Here is a 27,709-nt window from a genome sequence, read left to right as displayed (position 1 = left end):
GAATTATCAGGGCCAAGGAAATTGAGCCCAAGACCGGCTGAGGCGGGAATTGAACCCTGGTCCCGGGCCAGACCTCTGCATCAGGGTCTGCCGCTGTAACCATTGAGCCACACTTCTCCACCATGTAGCTCTATGTTACTGAGGACACTATAATTCTTTCTTTGCGACCACTATGGGTATGCTGTCTCTTGAAGCACGAGTCCTTTTTCTATATACTGCACCATGAACTACATGCATGATTTGATCACTGGGTGATTCTTTTTCGGTGTTTATGGCCTCTGGTTAATATCCACTCTTTAATCTCTTCCTTTACACAAAGTGCTTAAGTTTGAGTTAAAGAACATTGAGTGAATTGTCTGGACATTATCTAAGTACTGCATTATTTGTTGTTGTAGCCCTGAGGAAGTCGCCAGGTGAATTTCCCGAGACGAAACACGTGTCAGCTACTGGCTACTTTTGGCGATGTTACCTACAACAAATTACTTACTATGAATGTCTGTACAATGTAACTACGGCTTTGACAAGAACTAAAAAAGAAAAGAAGAAAATAAAGAAGAGAACTTTTCTTGAGCACATTTTGTATTTGGGAATTTATTGGACTGACCTGATATGGTCTATTTGTGAATGTTAAATGGTCTTTTTGCTCGAGAGCGATAATCTTGTATATAATAAAATAAATATATAACAATTACACATGCACTCAGTCAGTGAGGGAGCGGCCTGCATGACCCTCTGCTCTCAAGGCACCCAGAGCTTTGATACCACTTCCAGCTCAAGGATGCTGATGCAGAAGTACAATATGTGGCTCTAATCTTCTCGCAGTTCTGCACCAATGAGGGCTTTTGCTTTGTTGGTGCAGGGAGTCAGGGCAGTGTAGTTGAACACCACAGAGACAAAGCGGCTCGGCGTGTTTGTGAAGACAAGGCTGTGGCGGCATGCATCTGTGTGAGGGATGAGGTGGGGGTCTGGCAGGTGCCTCTAGGAGGCAAGGGGGGAACCGTTGTGTGAAGGAGTAGTCATTGTAGGCAAGTCCTTCCCAGTACAGAGTCCCTGGAGAGTTCCATGGAGCTGGTATCTCCAGTGCTTTCAGCCACATAAACCACCCCTGTGATGACCACACCTACAGGCCGTGTTGCTTCTGTTCCTGGCCTGATTATTATGGATTGTGGTTTTAACTCCCCTCAACAAGCCAGTAGTGAATTGGGGGAAGTGGCCTGTCAATTCAATATAGCCAGAAACTTTAGGTAAAAATGTTAAATCTATGAAAGAGGTTGGTAAAGAACAGAAGGGATGCTCCCTGTTTATTAAAAATCGAAAGTGGGCTAGGAGAACATGACTGAACGGTCAGAAGATTCAGATCAAGTAATAGCCGAGCCTGATGTAGGATCAGTTACAACGAAATCCCTCATCACCAGGAATTGTCTAATAGGCTGAAAACGATCCAACTACGTCAGCAATGCAAGGGGCTCGACACGGCTCTGCTCTGGTAAATTCTAGTCAGCCTTCAATTGAACAGTTTCAGAGATTTTTTTAAACCATCTTAGCTGAAATCAGAGGATGTGAAACCTTCAGACTGCTGCAAATTGCCTCGGTTCATCGAAGACTGGATATGATTGAGGGAACGGTGCATCAAATTCCAGGGCGAATTAAGGAGATGGAGCAGAGAGTATCGGATTTGGAGCATCGCTCTCTTAGCTGTGTCAAGGATATTGACACTCTTCAGAAAAAATAGTCTTCACAGAACAAAGTAGATGAAATGGAGAACTGTGCAAGAAAATCAAATTTGCATTTCATAGGAATTCCTGAGGAAGATTAACTCAATATTGGACATGCAGACCCGCTGAAGTACTTGAAATGAACATATTCTGGAGAAAGTCCCTGCGGATCTTAGTATAATGTGGGCTCATCAGGTCCCAGCAAAGCCCTCTACTAATGCTAAACATCCAAGCACAATGATCGTAAACTTTCAAGATTATCACATAAAAGAGGCCATACTATCTAAAGCCATTCAGAAAAAATCTTTTTTGTTAACCGATGGGTCACAAGTTAGAATATTTTCGGACATGTCAGCTTCAGCAGCTCGCCGACGTGGGGATTTTCAAGGTGATATTGATCAGTTTAATGCCGGGGCACAATCATCTATTGTCCAGCAATCTAAGCTTAACATTTATTTAGGGGACAATTCTATCTTTATGTTACTCTAGAGGAAGCCCAAGAGGTGCTGCAGAAGATGATGAAGGAAAATAATAGGAGAAAAGGGGTGGGGGGGATTTGATCAAAAATGAAAAAGTATAAAAGAGCATGAACAGAGATATTGTATTGTTAAGAATGATATGCCCTAAAACACTTTTTTTGTTACATTAACTTTAATATGCTGCTAAGCCCTTGGCACTATAATACATTGTAGCAATTTATATGCACACATACTCTGGCAAGCACTAGTCACTTTTTAGAGTAGCACTTTGTAGCATTGTGTAGCATTTTTTTAGCACTATATAAATGTTATACACTGGGGGGCGAGGCAGAGCCAAGCAGAAGATGGGCATGTAGTTTCCGGCTGGATACGTTCTAGTGTTTTGCCCTGCTGTACCACACACTAAACACCCACCCCCCACAGGCGTCACCAGTCAGGTAACCCTGACAATAAAATGGGCCAAGCGCGCGTTCCCTGGGCCAGTTGTGCACCCATACCAACTGTGTCGGTGTGGTCTTTCATTAGAGTATGTGGGCCTAACGCCCGCCAACTCTACATTGGCGATGAGGGGGCCGTGCCTGGGCGTGCAGCAGCCCAGCAGTTTAGAATAAGGGGGAGAATGATGCCCGTGTCCAGGGCACCCCTGAAAGCCGGTGCGGAATGCGCCCGATAGCCTGCAGAGCGTGTGCAAAGCCTCGGGCCTGCCTGAAGGGCAGACGGTGATTGGGAGCCCACCCCACACCGATGTGACAACCCGCGGGGGAGTGTGAAGTGCCCCGGGAAGAAAAGCGAGCCAATCGGAGCCCACCCGCATTGGCCGCGATGACCCGCCAGGCAGGCGACGAGCCCGGTGTGAGAAAGAGGCTGTGGTGACTGCCTCGGGTGTGGGCGAAAGAGAGAGCACTGGCGAAGCCAAGGGACCGGTGCCATCGACCTGCCCCGGCCCTGTCGAGGAACCAGAGCGGGAGCCTACCCCACATGTGAAGAATGTAAAGACAGCGGGGCATGCGGTGATCCCAAGCAGGTGCAGTGAGGGAGAACCCAGAGAGTCACTGGCGGTGATTCCAGCCCCAGCGCACACCCCTTGGAAAAGTGGGCCGGCTGCTGCGAGGCAGCCAAAGGTTAACATTAGCCAGTAAGGCTTCGCAGTGCCCAAGCAGCGGCTCTAACCCCCACACCGCGCGGCATATGAACCGAATAAAGCTGCTGCGGGAGGGAGGGAGGGGGCCGAGAGAGAGGGTGTGAGACCCGTGCAGACCGTGAAGAGCAAACGCCGGCTGGGAGGGGTGAGCGCACTTGAAAGCTGCACCAAGGGACAGTGACCTAAGCGACTGTGGTGAAAGGGGGAGACGTAGCGCGAGGAGCCTGCTGCGAGGGAATGAGTACCCCTGAGGTGTGTGCGAGCCCTGCCCTGACCGGGAAATGGACAGACTGCTGTAATGAGGGACCGTAGCCCGCAGCGTGAGGAAAGCTGCTGAGGCCCATCCAAGTGCGGTGGGGTCAATATTAGAACAAGTGGGAATCACAAGAGCCAAAGAGCATAGGTACTGCCGAGCGCGTAGTTGGTTGCAGCGGCACCCATAAGTTAATACAAAAGGATGATGCCCAGAAAGACTGCCTGCACGCTGCACCAGTTTCAAAGCTAAGGGAGAGGCCTATACCCCAACGCCGCAAAGGAACCCCAAAAGGATTACTGCATCCACACCAGCGTGTAGTGTGCAGGACACTGGCAAGCAAAAGACATTGGAGGTAAAGCCCAAAGCAGCAAGTCACTGAAGGGATGGAAGGACGCAATCAGAAGCGCGCCAAAGCACTGCGACTGCGGAGAGAAGAAGAGGTGGTTGCGCGGACTACTAGAAGCATGAAGACCCACAAAAGGTGGAAGAAGCCGACCGGTCAGTTGGTTGCAAGGAGGAGGAAGCCGATCTGCCAGTTTGGTCGCAAGGAGGAAGAAGCAGACCTACCAGTTTGGTCGCAAGGAGGAAGAAGCAGACCTGCCAGTTTGGTCGCAAGGAGGAAGAAGCCGACCGGTCAGTTGGTTGCAAGGAGGAGGAAGCCGATCTGCCAGTTTGGTCGCAAGGAGGAAGAAGCAGACCTGCCAGTTTGGTCGCAAGGAGGAAGAAGCCGACCGGTCAGTTGGTCGCAAGGAGGAAGAAGCCGACCTGCCAGTTTGGTCGCAAGGAGGAAGAAGCCGACCTGCCAGTTTGGTCGCAAGGAGGAAGAAGCCGACCCGCCAGATGGTCGCAAGGAGGAAGAAGCCGACCGGTCAGTTGGTCGCAAGGAGGAAGAAACCAACCTGCCAGTTTGGTCGCAATGAGGAAAAAGCCGACCTGCCAGTTTGGTCGCAAGGAGGAAGAAGCTGACCCGCAAGATGGTCGCAAGGAGGAAGAAGCCGACCCGCAAGATGGTCGCAAGGAGGAAGAAGCCGACCTGCCAGATGGTCGCAAGGATGACGCCGACCTACAACGGAGAAGGAGGAGGGCTGACAAAGACGTCCGACAAGAAGAACAGAGAAGACATCCATGAAGAGGACTTCAGGAGAGGTCCGCGAAGAGGACCAGGAAGTGACAGAAGAGAAGTCTAACGATATTACCTGGAAGTCAGAAGTAATCAAATGAAAGAAGGTCGCGACAACAGGTCCAGTCACAGAGTGAAGTGAAGGCAGTGTCCTAGTGTTAGGACAAGACCAGGGGGAAACGTGTGGAGTGCACGCTACACGGAGAAGCCTGGTTAGGGCGAACAGGCATGAGAGATGACCAGATCACGTCGCGAAGGAAGGAAGGAAAACAGAAGACAGAACTCTAGTGACAAGAAGCCATGGCGAAGGAAGAAAAGCAGAGGAGAAGAGTAAAGAGGTGTGCGTGACATGTCAACTCACACACCAGAAGGGGAACACCTGAAGGGGAAAGTGAAAAAGTGCACAAACATCCAAAGACAGTACCTGGAGAACATCAGTATCACTGGGAGTACACATCCACATGCAAATCCTTAGATCACCTGGTGACGACAGAGGTGAGCAGGCCAGTCTATTGGTAACAACCACCTCTGGGATGGAACAGACACAGGACCGTGGATATCCAAGGGCAGAGGCCTCTGGAACACCGGTGGCAGCGGGTCCCGATACAAGAGATGGACTGTTGAAGCTCGCTCTGGAAATCCTGGGTGGGCAAAGGTATCCTGCAAAGGAGCAAGTGCCAACAACACCCTTTTCAAGTGGAACTTGGGACACGGAGAGAGGACCCGTAGCGATTCCTCCAACGTGGTTGGAGCGACAAGGCCGAAGTCCACAGGTCCAGTGGAAGCCTGGCAGCAAAGGGCCTCCGGGTCGTCCGGTGAGAGGGGAAACCCACAAGAGAGGGGCATCCGTGAGAGGGATGTCCTGCAACTGCATATCCCGTTGGAGATAGTGAATCACCAGATGGAGAAAATACGCCAACCAGGACTGTGTGGTGCAAAATAGCACGGACATGATCCACTAGCACTACACCAATAACTTCACTGTATGTGGAACAGGAAGAGAGAGCCTGTAGAGCACACTTCCACGCTGTGAGTCCAAGAAAAGACTACATCCACAGGGCACCCTGACATCGGGCCAAGGAGAACTAGTGGTCCTGGCAGCAAGGACACCATCGTCAGTGGTTGGCCAACAGCGAAAGAGATGCCGTGGAAGTCATTGTTATTGTGTTGTGTTTTGTTTGCAAATTGTATTGTCTCCCACAGGTTCGGACTTCATTGTTTTGACCTTCATTAAAGTTTGGGAGGGATGTAGTATCCGGCTGGATACGTTCTAGTGTTTTGCCCTGCTGTACCACACACTAAACACCCACCCCCCACAGGCGTCACCAGTCAGGTGACCCTGACAATAAAAGGGGCCAAGCGCACGTGCTCTGGGCCAGTTATGCACCCATACCAACTGTGTCTGTGTGTTCTTTCATTAGAGTATGTGGGCCTAGCTCCCGCCAACTCTACAAGGCACACGGTGAGAGGGCTCTGCCAGCTGTACCAATATCCACACAAAATCCCGCCCATGAAGAGGCAAACTGCGCAACATATCGATGGCATGCATCCGAGGACTGTGGCTGGCTCCGAATGAGCGAAAATCAGCTGCTCTAGTGACTCACTGAGCCATTCTTCCGGGGGGCTGCTGGAGGCCGCGGCGCGCTGCTGGGGAGCCAACGTAAACAGGACACCCACTGCAGTAGCGGTCCGCGACCCGCTGTGAAGACCGCGGCCGTGAGGTACTGCGCGACAGTGTGGGCTGAAGTGGAGACCCCTTGATCTGCGCCATGGAGCGGTCAGCCGGGCTCAGGTCTGGACCCGCCCTACCTCGGAGGTGATCTTCACTAAATCCAGGATTGCTCGTACAAAGACGAGTGAAGTAGGTTGCCACTAGACACCCCCCCGTGGACATAAGATGAAGAGCGTGGGGTGGGCACTCTGTGGGCCTGGCATGAGGGACGTGCGGCCTGAGTGTTTTGCGAGCCCAGCGTTACATAAGGGTTGCTCTGAGTGAAGACACCAGTGGCCTTCCCCGTGTGAAATAGGAGCGTGGTGGGAAGCTTGCAGCTGAGACTCCCAGATAGATCAGCAGTCCGTGATAGCCTCCCCTCCTGGTTGAGGTGCCTCTGCCTGGGGCCTGACTTGCTGATGCCATCACAACATGGGATCACTTTAAAGTAGTGATAAAAACAGGCCCGATCACCACAAGTATAAGACATATTTGGCACATTGTGGGAAAGACATCCCTGGTCCCTGTGAAGAGCATTCATGATAAACAGCATTCAGCTTGAGGTTGGGACTACTGGTCAGTTGGAAGCAGTGTAAACCAGTGCAGATAGTAAGGGTCTGACCTCTATGACACAACTTGCGTGCCTGCACAGTCATACTGATCAGCATGGGTAAACCTGATCCCAAACAGCTCAGATTGACTTTTGACAATAAGAGCGCCACCAGGCAAAAGGATGCTGATAATGAACCCGAAATAGAGCAGACATCGGGTGAGGAGGTAGATGGCCAAAATGATGACCTCAGATCCCTCCTGCTTGATATGAAGTCTACCCTCAAGACTATCGACACCAAACTGAATAAACTCACCTTGTGTAGGAGAGTAGGATCTGCTTCACATGTTTACCCCCACTTATTCTGGTGTTTCACTGTTTTTCGACTTTAGTCTGGCTGGGGTCCTGCTATTCAGGACCCCAGCCTAGCTGCTTCCTCTCTAAATTGATTGCATGTACTTTAGGTACACTCCAGATTGGTTACTGGGTTACCCTTCTGAGTCCCTAGTATATGGTACCTTAGGTACTAAGGGCATAGGTACCACAGAGGCCTACCAGGGGCTGAAGCATGTATTATGCCACCCCTGGGAAGCACTCCAAAATGGCACCACAGGACTGCTACTGCAGCCTTGTTAAGGGTGTGCTTGCACCCCTTACAGTGGTATAGGTTACCTATATCTACCTTTAATGACAGACACATATAAACCTATAAGTCACTCCTATGGCAGACCTTAACAATCCTAAAGGCAGAGTGCTTGGTTTTGTGTGAGAGGGTGCCCAAGCATGAGCTAACCCCTCTGCAGCTTTTGGAATCCATTCTCTGAGGCTGTTCTGTGATACAGCCATACCATATACTCTTAAGTGCATTATAACCTCGCGGTAAATGCTAACTTTGAATGGCTGCATCAAAAAATGTCATGTTTGGTGTCAAACACTTTGGTATCCTACACCCCTGCCAGTTCTGGCGGCAGGGGTAGAATTCTACCCTTCTAGAGGGAGAGACCGGTAATAGTTTAAAAGAGCCCCAGCATCACAAAATGGATTCTGCAGCCACAGACACGAGTCTGACCTCCTGCTGCTGAACGAAACTCCTGCAGGGGAGGCCTGGACAATAGGTTGCCTGTTGCAGGGAGGTGTAACCACCTCCCCAGACAGGCTTTAGTGTATTGGGGCTGGGTGGGTGCATTCAGTGAATGCTTTTCAGACAGTGTTGGGGGCACTCTTGGTGTTCCTGTGCATACCCCAGTTCAAACCGATTGCAGGGGCACTCAGCCCCTGCTCTGGCATGAAACTGGACAAAAGGGAAGGGGTGTAACCACCCCCACCCTGGATCCTCCCATAAGTGGGACCCTAGAGTAAGTCCAACCCCTAAATTTAGTATAAGTATAGGAACCCAGTCCTTAGGACTTTAGATTACCCTGGACGAAACTCTGCAACATATATCCTGGACCTTCGACATTCTATTTCGACTAGAAGATGGAAGAATCTCCCAAACAGGCACCAAAGAAACATCGTGCCGGTCTGCATTTGCGAGGCTCCCGCCAGATCCCAAAGGATTTGCGACACAGGACCCAGACTTCCAGACATCTCCAAGGCCGACACGAGATCACAGCACAGCTGAGACCCACCGCCATCACGAGAGACGTGGAACTGGAACCCCTGGACACCGTGAACATTTGCTAGTGCATCTACTTCGAGCTTAGTGCCGCTTCCAGCATTTCTGCTTGAGGCCCCTTTGCGATCCCTGGTCCGTCGACTAGTGGGTCCCCACGAAGGTAACTCTTTTGTTTCTTGGGCTTCCCTGGTTGCTCCAGATGTGCCCTGACTCCCCTCCAAAGGGTGAGTCCCTCAGACCTTGCTGGTCTGCTCCGAAGCCAATCTTTGCATTCTACATGGGTTGCTGTTGCCAAGGCTTGTTGGGTCCAATCTGGATACTGACACCGCAGCACTCGACTTCCGATGTGGTACAGCTTGAATCCAACTCTTGGTTGTTTTCGACGCCTCCTGGTCCTTGTGGCTAAAGAGTCAAGCTTCACCTTCTGCACCTGAAACCACCTGACATCGGTGGGCATCTGCTCATCGCCTTCCTGGTCACTAGCTAGTGACCCAGACTCTGTCCCCTCTGCTTTCAGGTTCTTCAGATCTTTGATCCACCCATGGATCCATCCGGACACTTTCCACTTGGACGCCTGCAGCACTTTTCCGCAACTCGCCATAGAAAACGACAACAAAACCAGACACAAAAAGACATCTATGCACCCGGCTTCCCTGGGTGAGGTAACACGAGTACTTTGGTGCTCCCATGGGTCTTGCCTCTCAAACTGTCTAGTTCTAAAGGGGTTTGCTCCAAATCCACTCCTAAGTGTCCCTAATCTTTAAAATTCTAATCGCAACTTTCTCCATAGAGGTCAATGGTGATTCACGGCTGTGTTTAGACACTGCATGTGTCCCCCGTGGGTCTCCTGCGTCACTACCTTGGGTGGTTCCTGGTTGCCCCAGCGGTTCTACAGGCCCTAGGCCTTGTCTGTCTGTCCCTCGTGGTTCTTATACCACTTTCTTAGTATATGGGTTGTGACGCCCCTAGGGCTAAACGTATACTGTGCTAATTTACTGTGTGCTAAATAAAGTTACTGTATGTACTTTTGCTTCTAGTCTCATAAAGAGACTAGAGCGATGTGTTTAGATTAAATACATATATTTTATATATATACCTGGGGTGGTTCTCCTTTCATTTGGTCATTCATGAGATTATAGACTGGTAAAACAAGCTGCTTTACATTCCTTCAAGACTTAGCCTGAAGGCTGCTCTCCACAGCTACCACTAGGATAGCTTTCTATATAGGTTGTCTTTAAACCTACCATCAATAAGGGTCGTTTGGACTGGTGCAAGGTGCCCACTAGAATAGTGGACAGCATATGCCAGGCCAAGCTGATTTCCACGAAACCCGCCTGGGCCAACTTGAAAACCGCACATCTGTGGCACAGGACTTCCAAATAGAAGCAAAAGAACAATTGCTACAAATGGACAAAGTGCTAACCATCATAAAAGACAATAACGAGGACCTCGAGGCCCACTCAGGATGAAATAACATCTGCATAACAGGCATTCCGGAAGCCAAGGCAATATCTAAAATGGAGACATATGTGGAAGAGTTACTAAAAGAACTCTTTGGTCCAAATCTCTCATTCATGTTTATAGTTGAAAGAGTGCATCGCACCCTGGGCCCCAGACCGCCGGTGGGTGCGATGCCCAGAACAATACTTGCCCGCCTGCTAAATTATCGAGATCGCGACATCATCCTATGTCGGGCCAGAGAGCGGAATACCATCACCCACAAAGGTAACACATTATACCGATTTACCCAGATTTTACGCCAACAGTGCAGGCAGCTAGACAAGAGTTTTCACCGGCTAAGCGCCTCTTTCCACAGTCAGACATTCCATATGCGCTGCTGTACCCAGCCAAACTCAAGGTGACATACGTGGGAACAGAGCAAACACAAGGAGATGATGGACGGAGCACTAAAATGTTTCGGACACTCCCACCCAGTCACAGATCTGGGTTGAATCCATCACCATTCTTTAGCTTGCTTTGCCACCTTTGTTCTGACCCAGCTATATGCAAATCAGTCTTGATCCTGTGCCTCATGGGAACAGTCCAGCCCGAACTGCCAAGCCAGGTCTTCCCTGAACTGGATACAAGCATCCTGGGACCAGTTTCTGGGTAACACCCTTCATCAGCCAGGCTAGCTTGAATCCAGTGGCAAAGTGAGCATAGGACTCAAGTCTGGGCATACCCAGCCAACTTTGGGCGAACAAAGCAAACACAAGGAGATGATGGACGGAGCGCTGAAACTTTTCAGACACTCACCCCCAGTCAAAGATCTGGGTTGAATCCATCATCATTCTTTAGCTCACTTCGCCCCCTCAGTTCAGACCCAGCTATATGCAAATCAGTCTTGGTCCTGGTGAGTGTCTGAAAAGTTTCAGCGCTCCGTCCATCATCTCCTTGTTTATAACTCAACCTTACACTTCAGTATGTGAGTATATACACATTGCTGTAATGCCAATAAGTAAAATGTAAAAAAAAAATAAACATTATACACTCTATATACTTTATGTACAGCTGTGGCTCTAGTGAAATGATGGGGGCCAAAACAAGAGGGGGGTGGAAGTGTGAGACTGTGTCTAGGTGCTGGTCAGGGCATCACCTTTCGTTGGGTGGGCTAAGGGAGAGAGACATGGACTGTCCTCTTTCTCCGTGGGAGTTGGGGTTAGGGCGGAGTGGTGGACAGGGTAGGGAGGCACCAGGGTGATTGCTCAGATAAAAAGGAGCTAACTAGAGGAGGATGAAAATAAGAAGTATGTTCATTACAGACGAAGAATGGGAAATGGGACAAGTGCAGCATCTAAGTGGTAGGAAGGTTGACTTCCTGGCAAGGCAAGAGGCAAGTTCAAAAATTAAGGTTAAGAAAAAGTACTCACAGGCTTATTTGTACTCAGCACATATAGCAGTGCGGGGGTGGGAATTTTATTCTCAAATATGGTTGATTGGGAAGTTGATAAAATATCCCAGGATAAGCATGGTAGATGGATATGGATTAGGGTTAAGGTTGCAGAAGTCTCAATTTTTAAAAATTATTATGGCCCCATTTTTGATGAGACTGAGTCTATGATTTATTAATAAACTAAGACGGATCTTTAATAATAGGGGGTCATATTACAAGATCTAGTGTTGGATACTTCGAATAAAGCTAAGTGGCAATTTAAACCGAAAACTACTAAATTAATAAATGTAATAAAGGAGGATTTTGCCTTAAGAGGTCCACGGCAATTAGATCACCCGGGTTTTTCCCAGTTTACTATTCTTCTAGATTTAAGACAGCCTCGCACTTGGATTTCTTTTTTGTTGATAAGCTATTAGAGGAAGGGGGGATGGAGATACTAGGCAATGCCTTCTCAGACCACCCTATAGTCTCTCTTGTAGGAGTATTAGGAGCTCCTCGGAAAACAGACCCAGATGGCAGTTTGACAGATCTCTCCATGTGGATCAAACATGGGTTAAAGAAATGAGATCATTATTCGGGTCATTTTTTTTAAACTAATGAGAACACTGGCCCAATATTTATAGTGTGGGAATCATTTAGGGCAGCGTATTTGAGGCAGGAAATCTCTTATAAAGCGAGGATACAGAAGCAGCATACGCAAATAATTGAGATATTATAGACCACAGTAGAGAGTGCCAGGCCCAAACTTAATTCAAGGTTGGTAGGGGATAAAAATACTGCAGTAATACATCTAGAATTGATGAGGGCCAAGGAATGACTAAGAGACTTTTTCATATTAGAGGATATTGCGGGGAATAAGGTGTATCAACAAAAGCTGTATGACGAAAATCAGCACATAGGTAAATACTTAATCAAAATACACCAAAGCACACCAAGTAATTGTAACTGTCATCCAAAGTTCCACCACGTGTGGCTCAACCCCATATCAATAAATGTCCTTCTAAATGTCCTTCTAATAGTCTTGAATCAGGTCCTTTGACTTGTTTTATTTCATTTTCTTATACATGGAAAGCGGCAGCAGCCGACGTACGTTTCGCCCCCCTGGGCTTTCTCAAGGCTTTGATTTTAAAAAATGTAATTATTTTCCTAATTCTCAAAACGTAAAGTCGTAATTAGATGTCCTCAGTCATGATCATTCCGACAAGAATTGTGTAGTATCAATCCAATTGGCAATTCTATTGGTTCCTGTTTAAAATACATGCATCTTGTCTCAGAGGTAAGGTTGACAATGTTATTCTTTTGTAGGTTCGAGACCTTGATACGTCCGCTCTTCTAATCTCGATGATCCCAGCACCTCGTAACCAGCAGCAGACTCTCTGTGGATATCTATTAGAAGGACATTTATTGATGACGGGTTGAACAACATGTGGTAAAAATTTGAATGACAGTTACAATCACTTGGGTGTGCTGTGGTGTATTTTGATTGACTCTTGTTCGAGGTTGTTTTTCAGTCCTAGCGGATGCATACCCTGGTGGGTGGGTATTGCGATACCATGAGAGCACCCTAAAGTACTGATGTTTCAGAAATATGGCTGAGAGAAATTGAATACTGTTGTTAATAGATGTGCAGGTCATGGGGCATACCCATAATCTTTAGAAATAGATAGGTAAATACTTGGCATGGACCACCAACACCCAAAAAAGTAGCCCAGTAATTACGCAAGCAAGACATATATATATACAGGAAGCATTAGGGATAAGAATTAGAGGATAGCTGGTATATTCTCTAACTATTTCGAGAGAATCTACGCTGAAGCACAAGTAATAGATAGGCAAGAATTGGAATAGTATTTTGGGTCCTTTCAGCTACCACAAGTCACTGGGGCCCTTACTTAAGCAAATCAAACTTTTGAAAGTGGCCCATGCCCATAAAATATGGCTTGCGCGAAGAGGACTGGAAGCAATGGTATTCCAACAGAGGTGTATAGGGTTTTTCAATCAGAGCTTCTGCCTTTTTTAACAATACTTTTTGATCAAATAAGACGGGTACTCCAATCTCCAAAAGATTTAAGGAGTCAGTAGTAATAAGCTTTCTTAAGGAAAATAAAGATCTAACAGATCCTAATTCTTACCCCGCTGCAAGTTTGTTAAATACTGATGATAAATTATTTATGAAAATGTGGGAGACTAGGATTGCTTCATGTGCCCAACAGGTGGTCCATATTCACCAGAATGGGTTTTTGCTGAAAAGGTCAATGGCTGCCAATACTCCGTTTTATGTCGAAACTGAGCCAGCGCGCAAGCGCTGCTCTGGGGATGACCTGTTGTAGTTCAGTATGAGAAAGAAGCCCCTTCCACTCCTCGCCCACTTTTTTCATTGGCTTGTGTCTTTGTCCTTTGTAAATGCCGGCGTCTGATTCCTAAATAGGCTTGTTAGTACATCCTTAGTACGGCCATGTTGTCGTTTGTTTGTTACACTGAAGATTTACTATTTTATATATTGAGTTGCTCCAACTGTAAGCACAACATTCTTTGTTTACATTCAGTGCACCGTGTGTGCATTTACTTTTAAAGCAGAGGGGACAATGGCGGCCATTTGTTTGCAATGCCAAAGGTTTCGCATTTAAATGCAAGACCTATGCCATGGCAAATATGTTTTGTTTTATGTACGTGCAGTTTGATGGGACTCTAATGGCCAAGTGGAGGGTGGAGAAAATGGCACCGAAGAGCGCCAGTCTCTTACTATACAGGACCACACCGACCCTCCCTCCAGAGCCCCACTTGGGGGGCGTAAACTTGAGTTTAACCTCTTCAGTGCCCATGACGAGCTGGACTCGTCATGGGCCGAGGTAGCGCTGTGCCCATGACGAGTCCAGCTCATCATAGACCCCGCCCGCTAATGCAACGGCCGGCACAGGGCGGGGAAAGGGGCGGGCACTGAAGGGGTTAACAAGGGTCTTACAGAAAGAAAAGGCCCTGTTCGTTGAACTTTTATTTTTCTCTGTGCAGAGCGCACAGCTAAACTTAATGGGAACCGGGGTTAGGGGTGTCAAAACGGTTGCGACTTAAGTCTGTTTTATGAAGGCAAATAGGTTGTGGAATTTTGCCCCAAACGTTTCAAGCAATGCCTGAATTGAACTTTATTGTGGAACTACTAGCGAAGAGGCACATTTTTTTGGGATGAAGTATGGCTAGCAGAGACACATTGGGAGATCCAAGTGAGTGATAAATAATTGTGCATGTATTAGAAAATGCAAGGCTTGGGATTTCAAGAGCGGAATGGAAAGCACTATACAAATACCCTAACAATGCGACGCATCATAGCCGCAAGCTACCCAAAAGTAGCGACCCCTCTTGCATATCGGTTCTTGTAAAAACAAGCATTAAGTAATTGGATCAGTTTGAATATTGTCAGTATTGGAGCTCGTGTTTCATGTATATTCAATACCCCTTTCCTCTCTGGACAAACATTTTGTATATATTGGCAGCTCTGCCACAGGCAGATCTAGTGTAAAAAAAAACCTTTCTTTATGCTTCCTATACGGAAAGTGCTATAAAATTGCTCATAACATGTCCAGTGAAGAGTTTTTTTTCTTCAACCCCACTCTACATCAGTGGATTGTAAACATTGTGTGATTGCAGAATCAGTTTACCCCCTTCACTGCTAGGCCTTCCCCCCCCCGCGCAGTGCTAAGCCTATTTTTGGCTATTTGGGGTAGTTCGTGCTGAGGCCCCTGTAACTTTTTGACCACATAAGGTATCCACGCCAAATTTGTGTCCTTTTATTCCAACATCATCGGAATCTAAAGGTACCCAGGGTTTGTGGATTCCCCTGGAGGGGTCCCAGAAATTAGCCAAATTACAGCAAAATTTGGGTTTTTGAGGAAAAAGGGCTGCAAATGAAAGCGTCTGGGTTTTTCCCTGCAAATGGTATCAAAAAAGGGTTTGTGGGGCTGAAGTCACAATTTTCCCAGCCTTTAGGGAATGACAGACTATTGTCAGAAAACCAACATTTATTACACAGTTTTAGCATTTTTCTGGGACATAGCCTATATAATGGGTATGAAAACAATAATGGATCCTGGAAAGCTATACATTTTAGAAAAGTAACAAAATTCTAAATTCAGCAAGGGGTCATTTGTGTAGATCCTTCAAGGTTTCTTTATAGAAACTAACATTTAAATGTAGGAAAAATTGAAAATTAGTTGAAAAAAAACAGCCTTTTGTGTCAATGTTTTCACCTGTAACTTCGTCTAATTATGACATCTCTTTGAAAGCAATGTACCGTTACATCCGCTGGACATTACGGGTTTTGGGGATATATAGGACTTGTAGATTCACCAAGAACCCGATGAACCCAGAGTCAAAAACTGAGCAGCAATTTGCAATGGTTTTTTATTATGTTCCGGGTATATAGCTATTATTGTGGGAAAATGTATACACGGAAAAATCGGTATGAAAGACACCTATGTATTTCTGAAATGGGAACAAAATATAGAGTTTAGAAACAGTAGATATTTGCACATTTCCGAAATTGGGAATACTCATACTAGCATGAGAATTATTGGTCATTTTTCAAAATGACTTCTTTTTTACACAGTGTCTTTCATTTGGAAGGCAGAAATGCATCGAAAGCCTATAGGTAATAACAGTTCCTTTACAAATCTGAATTACCCTAAGTGTTCTGATAAAAATGGTACATAAATAAGTCTTCAAAAAAAGCCAAGCAAGGCCTCCCAGCGACAGCGCTGCCGGAGAGGTGTTTATATCTGCGTGGTGGCAGGCATGTGAACTGGTGCTTGCGCTGGCCTTTCGTGGGCCTGGTTTGCTGATGAGTATATTCTCCCATGCTTGCCACATCTTTGCTCTGTTGTAAATCCTGTTAGTAGCTGGAGCCACAGATATAACCATTCTAAAATTCTCCCACATAGTTTTGTAATTCAAAACGGCCTCTGTGCTCAGCGTTGAACCAAATGCACTCGGCAGAGAGTTCTTTCTAGCTATTGCAGAGCAGTTACAGAGGGCTCTTGGTAGTAAATGGCCTGTAGTAAGGGGACCTGACCAGTCTTTCATAAGGATGCTGCGCTCTAGCAGTTCTGGATTTTTATTTAACTTCCCAATGCATTCTGATGTGAGATGTAGTCCTGGTACACTGCAGCTGATTCAATGGAACCTACACACTTTCTTGGTGAGGATAATTACAACAGTATAAATGTAGGATTAAGAGGCAAAAGCTGCAAATTATGTGGGTGCTCACTTCTAGATATTGTGTATATTTTAGGGGGGGGCAGAGAACTCTGTTTTGCCAGCGGAGCGGAGTTAGCCAGCCACCCCCCCTCCCTGGCCCGGTCCCTGCTTCTGAACCCAGCCAGGTCGGGTGAGCCTGCCCTGGCCCCAATGGACCCCGTCCCCAGCAACCGGACCCTCGACTAGCTTGCAGGATGGAGCTCAAGCCCCGGACCCAGCTTCTGAACCCTAGCCAGGTCGGGGAGAGCCTCCCCGGGCCCCGAGGGACCCCCGCCCCCAGCGCCCAGACCCTCGGCTGGCTTGCAGGACGGGGCCTGCCGGGCGGAGCTCAAGCCCCGGCCATGTCCCAGCTTCTGGACCCTAGCCAGGCCCCCCTGGCAGACATCCGCAAGTTGCTGCCACCCCACCTGACCCAGGCATCCCCTGCTCAGGGCTTCTCTAAGCTCTCCAGGGGCTCCAGCTCTGCCTAGGCCCCCATTTCACGCAGGGCTGTCCTCCTGCCGCTCCTCATCCCGAAGACAGTGGGGAGCTAGACACTCCTCCCCGCTCTGCAGCCGCCCTGCCTACTGACTATCACCTCCCACACTCAGACCCTTGGGTGTTAGGGTGCTGAGTCATGTGGGAACGCCTTCCACCTTCCCAGTGCCCAGGGGGCAAGAACCAAGGAGGGTTAAGCCCAGGCCACGTCCTCTCCTCAAATTTAGCTAAAAAAAAACAAACATATATTTTTGCATGGAATCACCGTGCTGGCACAAATGTCCTACCACCCAGCGTTCCCCTTGTTCTCCCGAGTAAAATGATACCTCACTTGTGTGGATGGGCCAAAGGCCTGTGGCTAGGAAGAGCTCAAAACATAGGGATTTAGAGTATAGCACAGAAAATTCTAAGCGCACCTTTTTTTATAAAATGCGTTTTTAGCCAATTCTGCTTTGGACACCCACAAAAGTGAGGTATCATTTTACTCGGGACACTAAAGGGAACGCTGTGGGGTTGGACATTTGTGCCGGCACGGTAATTCCACACAAAAATATGTGGAATTGTGTTTTTTTCAGCTAAATTTGAGGTTTGCATGGTACTGTGGGTAGGAAAACGTTGGGGGATCCACACAAACCATACCTCATTGGACTCCTCCTAGATAGCCGCCGAGGCCCGGGACAAAAACTCATGGGACCCTCTTCAAAACCAGGTTGGTTTGTGATAGGTAATTTTGATGTCACATCAATAGGTTTTGGGCCCTTCCCTGCCACGGGTACTTGGCCCACCCATACAAGTGATGTACCATTTCTATTGGGATACTTGGAGAAATGCTGGGGGGTTGGAAATTTGTTGTTTCTTTCTGAAGAGTGAACATTTTGGCACAATAATGCAAGGAAAATGTCACAGTCACATTTTCAGGTTTTCAGGACATTGTGGGTAAGATAACCTGTTGGGATCCACAAGAGAGACCTCACCATGCACTCCCATGGGTGTTTAGTTTACGACAAAAACTACAGTTGTTAGGTTGTTCTTAAATGAAATGTACAGCTTGGCAGAGACAAAACAGACAAAGATTACTGCACAGCCATCTATTCCTCAAGCACACACACATACTGGTTGGATTTGGCACGAGGGCGAGTGATAGTTCGGTATATAAAATGTTATTAACCAGAGATTTCACAAAAATGAAATGCACTGTCAAAAATTGAAAGGACAAAAAACTGAACCAATGACTCGCAGCTCGTGAGCTGTAAAGCCACTTCAAGGCACCAACCTCTTTACAAGCCATTCACACACCTTTCATACATGATACACACCAGACCATTCACACCACCAGGCACAAAAACAACACTCACAAAAAAGGACACATTTTTATGCACAACCACCTATTCCTCAAGTACACATATATACTGGTTGGCTTTGGCACGAGCGTGATGGTTCAGTATATGCAGTTGTATTAACCAGAGATTTCACAAAAATGAAATGCACTGTTAATAATTGAAAGGGCGAGAAACTGAACCATTGAATCACAGCTCGTGAGCTGTAAAGCCACGACAAGCCACCAACCTCTTTACAGGCCATTCATACACCTTTCATACGTGTGACACATATAAAACCATTCACAATGCCAGCTGTGGGCCCAGCACATTACAACACTCACACCAGCAGTCACATTCCTGACAAAGCAACCACACCAGCTCACAGATTGTGTTGAGTGGTGTTTGGCTAGCAGTGTGTGTAGTGACTAGCAGCTAGTCACTACTCACTCACAGCCAGCCAAGCGCCAGTCAACGTACACCGCCAGCCGAGCACCAGTCCACGCACACCGCCAGCCAAGCGCCAGTCCACGCACACCGCCAGCCAATCGCCTGTCCACGCACACCGCCAGCCAAGCGCCAGTCCACGCACACCGCCAGCCAAGCGCCAGTCCACGCACACCACCAGCCAAGCGTTATAACAAACAAATGATGGACGGAATGCTGACAATGCAGACATTCTCCCCCAGTCAAGAGATCTGGGTTAAATCCATCGTTCTTTTGCCCACTACACCACCCCAGTTTAGACATGGCCATATGCAAATCAGTCTTGACCCTGTGCCTCCTGGGAACAGTCCAGCCCGAACTGCCAAGCCATGTCTTCGCTGGACCGGAATCAAGCATCCTAGGACCGGTTTCTGGCTATCAGCCGTCATCAGCCAGGATAGCTTGACTCCAGTGGCATGGTGAGCACGGGACTCACGTCTGAGCATACCCTTCCCACTCGGGGTGACAAATGCAAAAACAACAATTGATGGACAGAATGCAGAACAATGTCATACATTCACCCCAGTACAAAGATCTGGGCCTAAATCCATCGTTTTTTTGCTCACCATGCCATTCCAGTTTGAACCCAGCCATATGCAAATCAGTCTTGACCCTGTGCCCCATGGGAACAGTGCAGCCCGAACTGCCAAGCCAGGTCCTCCCTGGACTGTAGACAAGCATCCTAGGACCGGTTTCGGGCTTTCAGCCCTCATCAGCCAGGATAGCTTGATTCCAGTGGCATGGTGAGCACGGGACTCACGTCTGAGCATACCCTTCCCACTCGGGGTGACAAATGCAAAAACAACAATTGATGGGCAGAATGCAGAACAATGTCATACATTCACCCCAGTACAAAGATCTGGGCCTAAATCCATCGTTTTTTTGCTCACCATGCCATTCCAGTTTGAACCCAGCCATATGCAAATCAGTCTTGACCCTGTGCCCCATGGGAACAGTCCAGCCCGAACTACCAAGCCACTGGAGTCAAGCTATCCTGGCTGATGACGGCTGATAGCCAGAAACCGGTCCTAGGATGCTTGATTCCGGTCCAGCGAAGACATGGCTTGGCAGTTCGGGCTGGACTGTTCCCAGGAGGCACAGGGTCAACCATTATCGACAAAATGCAGCATCCGAAGCAGAAGCAAATACCTATCACGACCCATGACTGCCAGAAATATAGCCGTTAACATCAAGGGACTAGTAGACCAATATGAAGACATTGATGGCTTACTTAGCAAGCCCTTCAAAAAAGTTAAACCCAAGAACTTCTTCATCTCTTCCAGATTTGTGGGAGTCCACCGGGTAGCTCTAGAGTGGGGCTTAAGGCTGGCGCCGTTGTCCCTCAAAAACTGTTCGGCATACAAATTAGTCTGCTCAACAATCTCTGCCAAAAATACATCGTCCATAAACAACTGAAAAAAATGTATCGGCAAAAGGTTTTCAGTATTCTCTCTACACCCTGAACACCAGTAAAGTCTGGCAATTCCGGCTGCACCATGCCTGGGCCAACCCAAAGGTCAGCACTTTCAACAGGAAGCCTTGCAGCCCCAGGCTGCAGCCCAGATGCCTCTTGCCGCACTATAGGCACATCAATGTCCTCCTGTAAAACAGGCATTTCATCCGCACTAAGAGTAGCTTTGTTGGACTTGGCCCTTTTTCCCAGAAATTTTTCGCTTTTCTGGGAAATCGCATGATGTATAAATGCAAAGATTGAATGCTGTGTGATACTGCACGCAGACTGAGTTTCCCCATTTTAAACATATAACTTAAAATGGATGCCATAGCTGTGTGGTTGCGCCGTTTGACTGAGCTGGGTTAACAGTCTAGTGGTTATTTCCCAGCAACCCCAGCTTTTGGAGGGAAGCCTGGCACCCAGAGTGCTCTACCCCTCCCCCTAGGCCAGTTAGAGCCAGTCTCCCCAGACGCTTCTAGAAGCTTCTGGCACTGTCTGGAAGGTGGGGTGAGGGGCGTATAAAGGGCGGTGCTGGGTTGCCATGTGCTCAGTCAGAGGGTGGACCTGGGAGAGAGGGGACCTACTGCCATGGGTTACCGCCACATGGGCCTGTGTTCTGGGCCCTGAGTCTACCTACCCCCCCCCCCCTACTGTCCACAGGGCGAGGGAAAGCTATAGTTGGGGCAACGCAGACCTGGAGAAGGCTTCGCAGGAGTTTTAGGCAGTAGGGTTTAGTCAGGGACCTATGCCTCTGAAAGTGACAGGGCTTAGGTGCTGCCTTTTAAGTGAGTGAGGGATCCTGAACTACCCACTGATCTGGCCCGGCGAGAGGAGAACCCAGGGACGACAGGCAGAGACTAATTAGTCCGCCTGCAGCCACCAACGCAACTCCCCCCTCAAGAAACCCTCAACCAAGGGGCAGGAACCAGAGAACGCTATTTACAAGCCGCCTGCAGAGAGAGAGCGCTATTCACAAGCTGCCCGTGGAAGGAGAGCGCTATATTTGGTGAGCGCTATATTGGAGTGACTGTGTTCGGCTGGGGGGGCGCTGCCTGTCCACTCCCCTGTGCTGTCGCCATATTGATGGTAAATCGACGCCAGCGGGAGCCCACCCCGTGTGTGTGTGCCGTCAAGCTGTGTTTGATTCATGCCAGCGGGAGCCCACCCCGTGGTCGTTGTGCGGATTCAACGGGAGCCTACCCCGTATTGCCCCCGCAAGGAAGAGAAACTGACGAAATCGCCGCCACCGCCGCCCGGGCGCTGTTTGGAGGAGGTGCTGGGCCTGGGCTGCGCGAGTGCACGTTGCCCAGCAACCGGGGTGCCGGCCGCGTCATCGGCCGCGCCCCCGTGACGCCAGGAAGCAGCCCGTAAGACAGGGCTAAGACCGGAGGACGCCGGTCGGAGAAGTCCGGGGAGAGCGGGTGCCTACCCCGCCTCCCTCCTGGCGAGGAAGTGCCCAAGTGACGGTGGGGGCTCCCCATGAGGAGAGGAGAGCCCTGAGTGTCGCCGGAATCCGGGCGGGGCTCTCGCCTGTGAGGAGAGCCCCGCGGAAGAAGTCCCGGGTCCCAGGAGGGGGCCTGGGGGAAGGGGGTGAAGTCCTGCAAGATCTCCAGTGAGTGGGGCCTGTTAACGGAGGAGGGGGGGAGTAGCGGGGCACAGTGTCGGTGTCCGCCCCCGTGGGGCCTCCCCCGAAGACACCGGGAGTGTCTGCCGGCCCAGATTCCTCAGCTGCCCCAACTGGCAGTGGGCAGCTGCAACGAGCCGACCTCATTGCTCAGGAGCCCCGTGAGACTCTCCTACAGGCGGGGCCAAAGGGCCCCAGGGGCTACTCAGCGACGCCGCAGAGGCGGGTTGCTGCATCGTTCAAGGCATCTTTGAAGCCTCGGGCCCGGAGGAGGGCCTACACTGCCCCAGTGTTGTCTTGGGGGGGGGGGGGGGGCTCCCCCGTGACTGTACTGTCAGTGACCACCAACTCGCTGGGGAGTGCCGTTATTCACCGGAATGTGGTGCCCATGATTGATGTCCCTGCCGATGGGGTTATACTGAGGCCTAAGGACCCTATCCCCGTGTTTAGGATGCGAAGGGGTTCTTTTCCCTAGGGCCACAGCGTTGGTATTTTGCCTCAGGGACTTATGCTGTTAGTGTTCTGCCGCAGGAACTCTGCCTAATTTTTGTGTCCACAGGTTTGGGCTCGAGGGTAATGACGTTACATATGTTGAAATGCCCTATTTAAAGCGCTATTGTATTGCTATGTGCAGCGCTATGTCTAAATGCCATGCTCTGAGCGCGATTGCCTTGCTATGTGCAGCGCTATGGTAAATGCATGTTTTAAAGCGCGATTGCCTTGCTATGTGCAGCGCTATGTTAAAAGGCTCTATTTGAAGTGCTAGTAACTGGCTAGGTGCAGCGCTGTGTTGAGATGCCAGGGTTTGATGTGTTGATGCACTGCCTACCTTAATTTCTGCCTCAGGCTCAGCGGTCAATCATATTGGTGATGCATAGGGGAATGCCATGATGTTTTTATTACAGGTGTCCCGGACTATTGCTAATGTTGTGCCATGATGTGCTTTTCTTGCAGGGTTGAAGCTGATGGACTTATTTTTATTGTCTTCTATGTCGCAATGATTCCGGCAGGGGCCCGATTGGCCCTGCCCTGTATATAATTCCCCCCTGTAAATTTTAACCGAGCGCCAGTTGGCGCAGTGTAGAGAATACCTGACATACTGTGTTTTGACAATACAAAAGTTATTTTTACCTAAACTGGTGTAGTGTCTCTTTTTGTAGTGTGCCTTGTGTGTCGCCTGTGTGTACTGCGTGGATGCTTTGCACATTTCCTCCAGAGTTTGGCCCACCCACTCTGCACCACGCTACCCGTTTCCAACAAGCTTCATCCGCACTGAGAGTAGCTTCATCATCCAATGATTCCATGTGGAGAGAAAACTCACTGCACGAATCTTCCCCTCCCACCTCTGCCTCAGAATCGAGTCAGTCTCTGAACCATGGTCAGAGGAAGACTCAAAAAGCATACCAACAACCTGCTGAGCAGTAATCCTGCGACTAGCCATTATCCTTACTAAGAAAGGAGTCTGCACAAACAAGTCAACAACAACCAACACTGTGCAAAATAAGTAATAAACAAAGTGTGGCTTTAGCACAAAGATCTAACTCTCTTACCAAAGATAGCTACACTCCCGAGCACCTACTCTTCAGAGACACAGCAAAAAGCAACGATATCCCACTAGAAAGAAAAAACAAAACCAATTACTCATAAGACAACAAAGTACACATCAAGCACTAATGCAAAAAGATTTTGACACTCAAAACACAGAAGCCAAACATTCTGCTATTATTACACCATTTTCAAAAAACACATTCATGTAGGGAAATTAAACTAATTTAGAGTAAATAGTACAAAAAAATCTCTTACCAAGACAATGCAACTACACAAGCTGCAGAACCAGCAGTAACAAAACCGCAACCTGGAACAGTCTAAAGAGCAAATATCTTGAACTAGAATAAAACATAGAAATAAAAAAATTACCATTACATTTCACAAACAATAATGCAATTAAAATTATAACACACAATGTCACTACCCAAATGGTCAATCTGCCAGATGGGCCTTCAAATAAGGCTGAGAAAAATGGGGATAAGGTGGGGTTTTCTACCAAGTCACTCTGTCCCCCAGGTGGGGCAGAAAACAGATATTTACCGCCCCTTGAAAAAAAAATAGATCTGTGGTGCCTAGTATGGTTTTCTGCCTTCCCCTCCCACCTAGGGCCGAAAGACCAAAAAAGGGGCAGAAAATACACAAACCTATTTTAACCCCCTTGGAAGCGACCCTTGGCCAAGAGGTCGCTTCCATTACCTATAAAAGAAAATTCCTGGTGTCTACTGGGAGGTTTTGCCCCCCATACCCGGGGGCAGTAAGGCCAAAAAAGGACCGACTTGCCCAAGCGGTCGCTTCCACACACTAAAAAACACAATCCCTAGGGCCTAGTTGGGGGGGCAGAAAGGCCAAAACAACGGGCAAATCTGTCCTTGGGGGGAACAGAAAAAACAGCACAAATTTTTAGCCTCTTTGGAAGCGACCCTTGCCCAAGGTAAGTGACCCTGGTGGCTAGTGGGGTTTTCTGCCCCCCCTTGGGGGCAGAAAGCCCCATAATACGGGCCAATCTGCCCTGGGGGGGGGCAGAAAAAACATCCAAACAATTTGCTCCACTTTGGAAGTGATCCTTGCCCAAGGGGCTGCTTCTATTTAAAAATAAATGCCATTCCTAGTGCCTAGTGGGGTTTTCTGCCCCCCCTGGGGGCGGAAAGGCCAAACAAATGGGCCGAACAGGCCCGGGGGGGGGTAGAAAAACATCCAGACCAAAATGCTCCCCTTTGGAAGCGACCCTTGCCCAAGGGGTCGCTTCCATCTAAATTTAAATGCCTCCAAACCAAAACCCTTATGGCTAGTGGGGTTTTCTGCCTCCCTGGGGGCAAAACGGCTGAAACAATGGGCCGATTTGCCCCCGGGGGGGTCAGAAAAACATCACCAAAAAAATGCTCCCCTTTGGAAGCAACCCTTGCCCAAGGGGTCGCTTCCATTGAAATAAAATAAATCCCTGGTGCTAGTGGGGGCATTTCCGCTGCACGATTGCAATGCTGTGCGTGATCATGAAGCAGAAATGCCCTGCAAAGAGACATCAGGGGAGACGAAAATCTCTTTCCTCTGCCCCGATGCCTTGATGCATTGAGCAAACCCCCCAGGAACAAGGAAACCTACCTTGTTCTCTCCGACGCCTGGAAGCAAATGGCTTCCAGAGCGTCTGGGACTTCCTGATGACGTCAGCACACGCTGTGCAAGCTGACGTCATGGGATTCCCATGGGGGGGTCAGTGGTGGCAGCGGAAGCTCTTCCGCTGCCATCCCCCTTTGTGGGGTCGAAATCGGACACCCATGGGGGGAGCGCCAGCGCTTCCCCTGTGGGTGGGTGCCATGAGGGCCTGGAGCCTCCTGTCCCGCTCATCCCCCAGGTGACAGAGGGGGAACCAACATTACATTCAGAGTCACTGCTGGAAGTCAACCAGCCAGCAGCCGTATCGGTTCATTGAAGCAGAGCGAGAACATCCAGCATTCAAAAGACAAGGCCCTGAATATGGTGGGCTCTTTTAGTAAATCAAGAGTTTGAGTGTGTCAGTGCTCCATCGATAAATGTAAGGCTCTGAATATGCCAGGGCTTTGTGGCACCACATCAGGCTCTGAATATGGCAGGTTCTGTTAGTATCTCAAGTGTATAAGTAGGTCAGGTCTCCGTTGATAAATGTAAGGCTCTGATTAGGGGGGCTCTGTCACTCTATTTAGGGTTACCAGTATGCCATGGTTCAATCAATAAATGTAAGGCTCTGAATATGGGCGGGCTCTGCATTTATGTGGAAGGATATAAGATTTCCAGGCCTCCGACGCCATACACAGGGGCGCATATTATCATAAATCTAATCAGACCTCCATAACATAGACTGTGTGACAGATCTCAGCTACATTCACCTGAATGATGCATTTTGCATTGCAGGCACTGATGTTCATGGTGTATAATGGCTGATGGAAGCAGCCCAGAGACAGCCAGGGATGTGATCTATCGTTGTTTAGAAGAACTAACTGGCAAAGAGTTCAAGGAATTCAAAGTTCGGCTCCAAGACTCTGCTGTGGAACTTGGACAGGAAAAGATCTCAAGATCACGGCTTGAAGATGCGGATCACTTGGACACCACGAACACTATGATCGAACATTACTGTGATCGAAGGGCCCTGGAGATCACACAACATGTACTGGAGAAAATTCCCAGAAAGGACCTTGTGGAAGAACTTGAACATGCAGCACAGAGATGTAAGTACCCGGATGTTGTACTGTGGACCTTGGAGCTGAGCCATGCATTCTTGTTCAACTTTGAATTTAAAAAAAAGATGAATTTGAATCGCAAGTATTCTGAAATTCCATATTCAGGGGAACTTTTGGTCTGTGGACTCACTGCACGTCTTTTATTTGTCTTATATGCAAATTAGAGCTGCAGACCACCCCCCTCCCCCAAAAAAAAGAAAGACTGCTCACCTGTTGTGTCATGTTTGTGGTTGTGATATGCACTGTTTTCTTGTTTCATCTATTTGTGTCCAGTGTGTTTGTAACTCCTCACCCACGCCGGGATGACCCTGGTGAAAGATTTAAGGGTCACCTCACAAGTGCATGACATTTCAATGGGAGGAGAAGATACATGGAGAGTGAAGATGGGGGGCTGCCTTGTTGGTCACTGGGGTGACGTTTTGCTGTTAATTAGTCATCGGCCAGGTTAGTAGCAGAGGACGTCGATACTTACTGTAGATGCCGCTTAAAAGCAGAGAATATGTACCATTCGGCCAACAGTTGAACAGGCAGGAAGTACACACAACTGTTTACCTGAAATAGAATTTCCACCAAGGCCTCTGTGTCTGGACACATCCCTCAGGGTTGTCCTGGAATGGGAGATTCATGTTACTGTGCCTGGCATTTGTAAGTGTCTGGGCCTTGTGTCTCAGTAGGGTACTCTGTAGACTTGAGTTTTGATCCCAGGCCCTACCTTTAATGTGACTGTATTGGTAAGTCCTACTTACACACTCTCCGCATGTCAAGGCCCGCTGCTTGCGTGGAACAGATTGGTACGGCGCCCGCCCAGATATTATTAGAGCAGCAGCCATGAAGTGGGCAAACAACAGACCTGGTTAAGGCAGGGGAGGGGCATTAGGATGGGACAGCAGAGAATTGATCCTGTGGGAACAGTAGAAGCCATCACTGTGCGTTCCTCCATCGGTGCATCTTAACTCATAGCTGCATCCACCTACAGTTTGTGGTAGGTTGAGTCGCGGCTGAGTACTATTGAATCTGCTGCTGGATTTGGGAGGGGGCTAACTGTTACTGAGAAACAGAGAAAGATGGTTATTAGAGTCCAACTTCCTTATTGATAACTACATTCATTTATTACTGTACACAGATTTCTACTCAAGTTAACACCGTATTAAGTTCCAGTGGGGACATTCGCTTCCAGGCTCTTCTTGTCCACATTGTGGACAATTGATAATACTCTCAACAGAACCTTCAATTAAACTTTTTTCCTTGCACATCTGAATGCTGAATCATTGCTTCCTTTCAGCAACAATATCTCTTCAATCTCTCAGTGCTCTCATAAGGTGATCCCAAGCGGATTCACTAAAGGTCCTTCCTTACCGTTGCTTATA

The 27,709-nt window shown here is 48.5% G+C and overlaps 1 protein-coding gene across 3 annotated transcripts in view; it reads left to right on the top strand.

Moving 5' to 3' along the window:
• The window catches only part of LOC146808613 (NACHT, LRR and PYD domains-containing protein 3-like), an 879,818-nt gene that overhangs the window by 33,068 nt on the left and 819,041 nt on the right, over positions 1-27,709 (top strand). For 2 of the 3 annotated variants that reach the window (XM_085623636.1, XM_085623638.1), the window contains exons 2-3: positions 12,786-12,909; positions 26,017-26,330. In XM_085623636.1, coding sequence (XP_085479762.1) covers positions 26,039-26,330 — 292 coding nt within the window. In that variant the 5' untranslated portion in view covers positions 12,786-12,909; positions 26,017-26,038. The remainder of the gene's footprint in view (positions 1-12,785; positions 12,910-26,016; positions 26,331-27,709) is intronic. The other variant, XM_085623637.1, reaches the window with a different exon arrangement.

Source organism: Triturus cristatus, chromosome 8 (genome assembly GCF_964204655.1).
Source record: "Triturus cristatus chromosome 8, aTriCri1.1, whole genome shotgun sequence".
Classification (NCBI taxonomy): Eukaryota; Metazoa; Chordata; class Amphibia; order Caudata; family Salamandridae; genus Triturus; species Triturus cristatus.
Note: the sequence above shows the minus strand (reverse complement) of the source record. Positions and strands in the feature narration are given on the sequence as shown.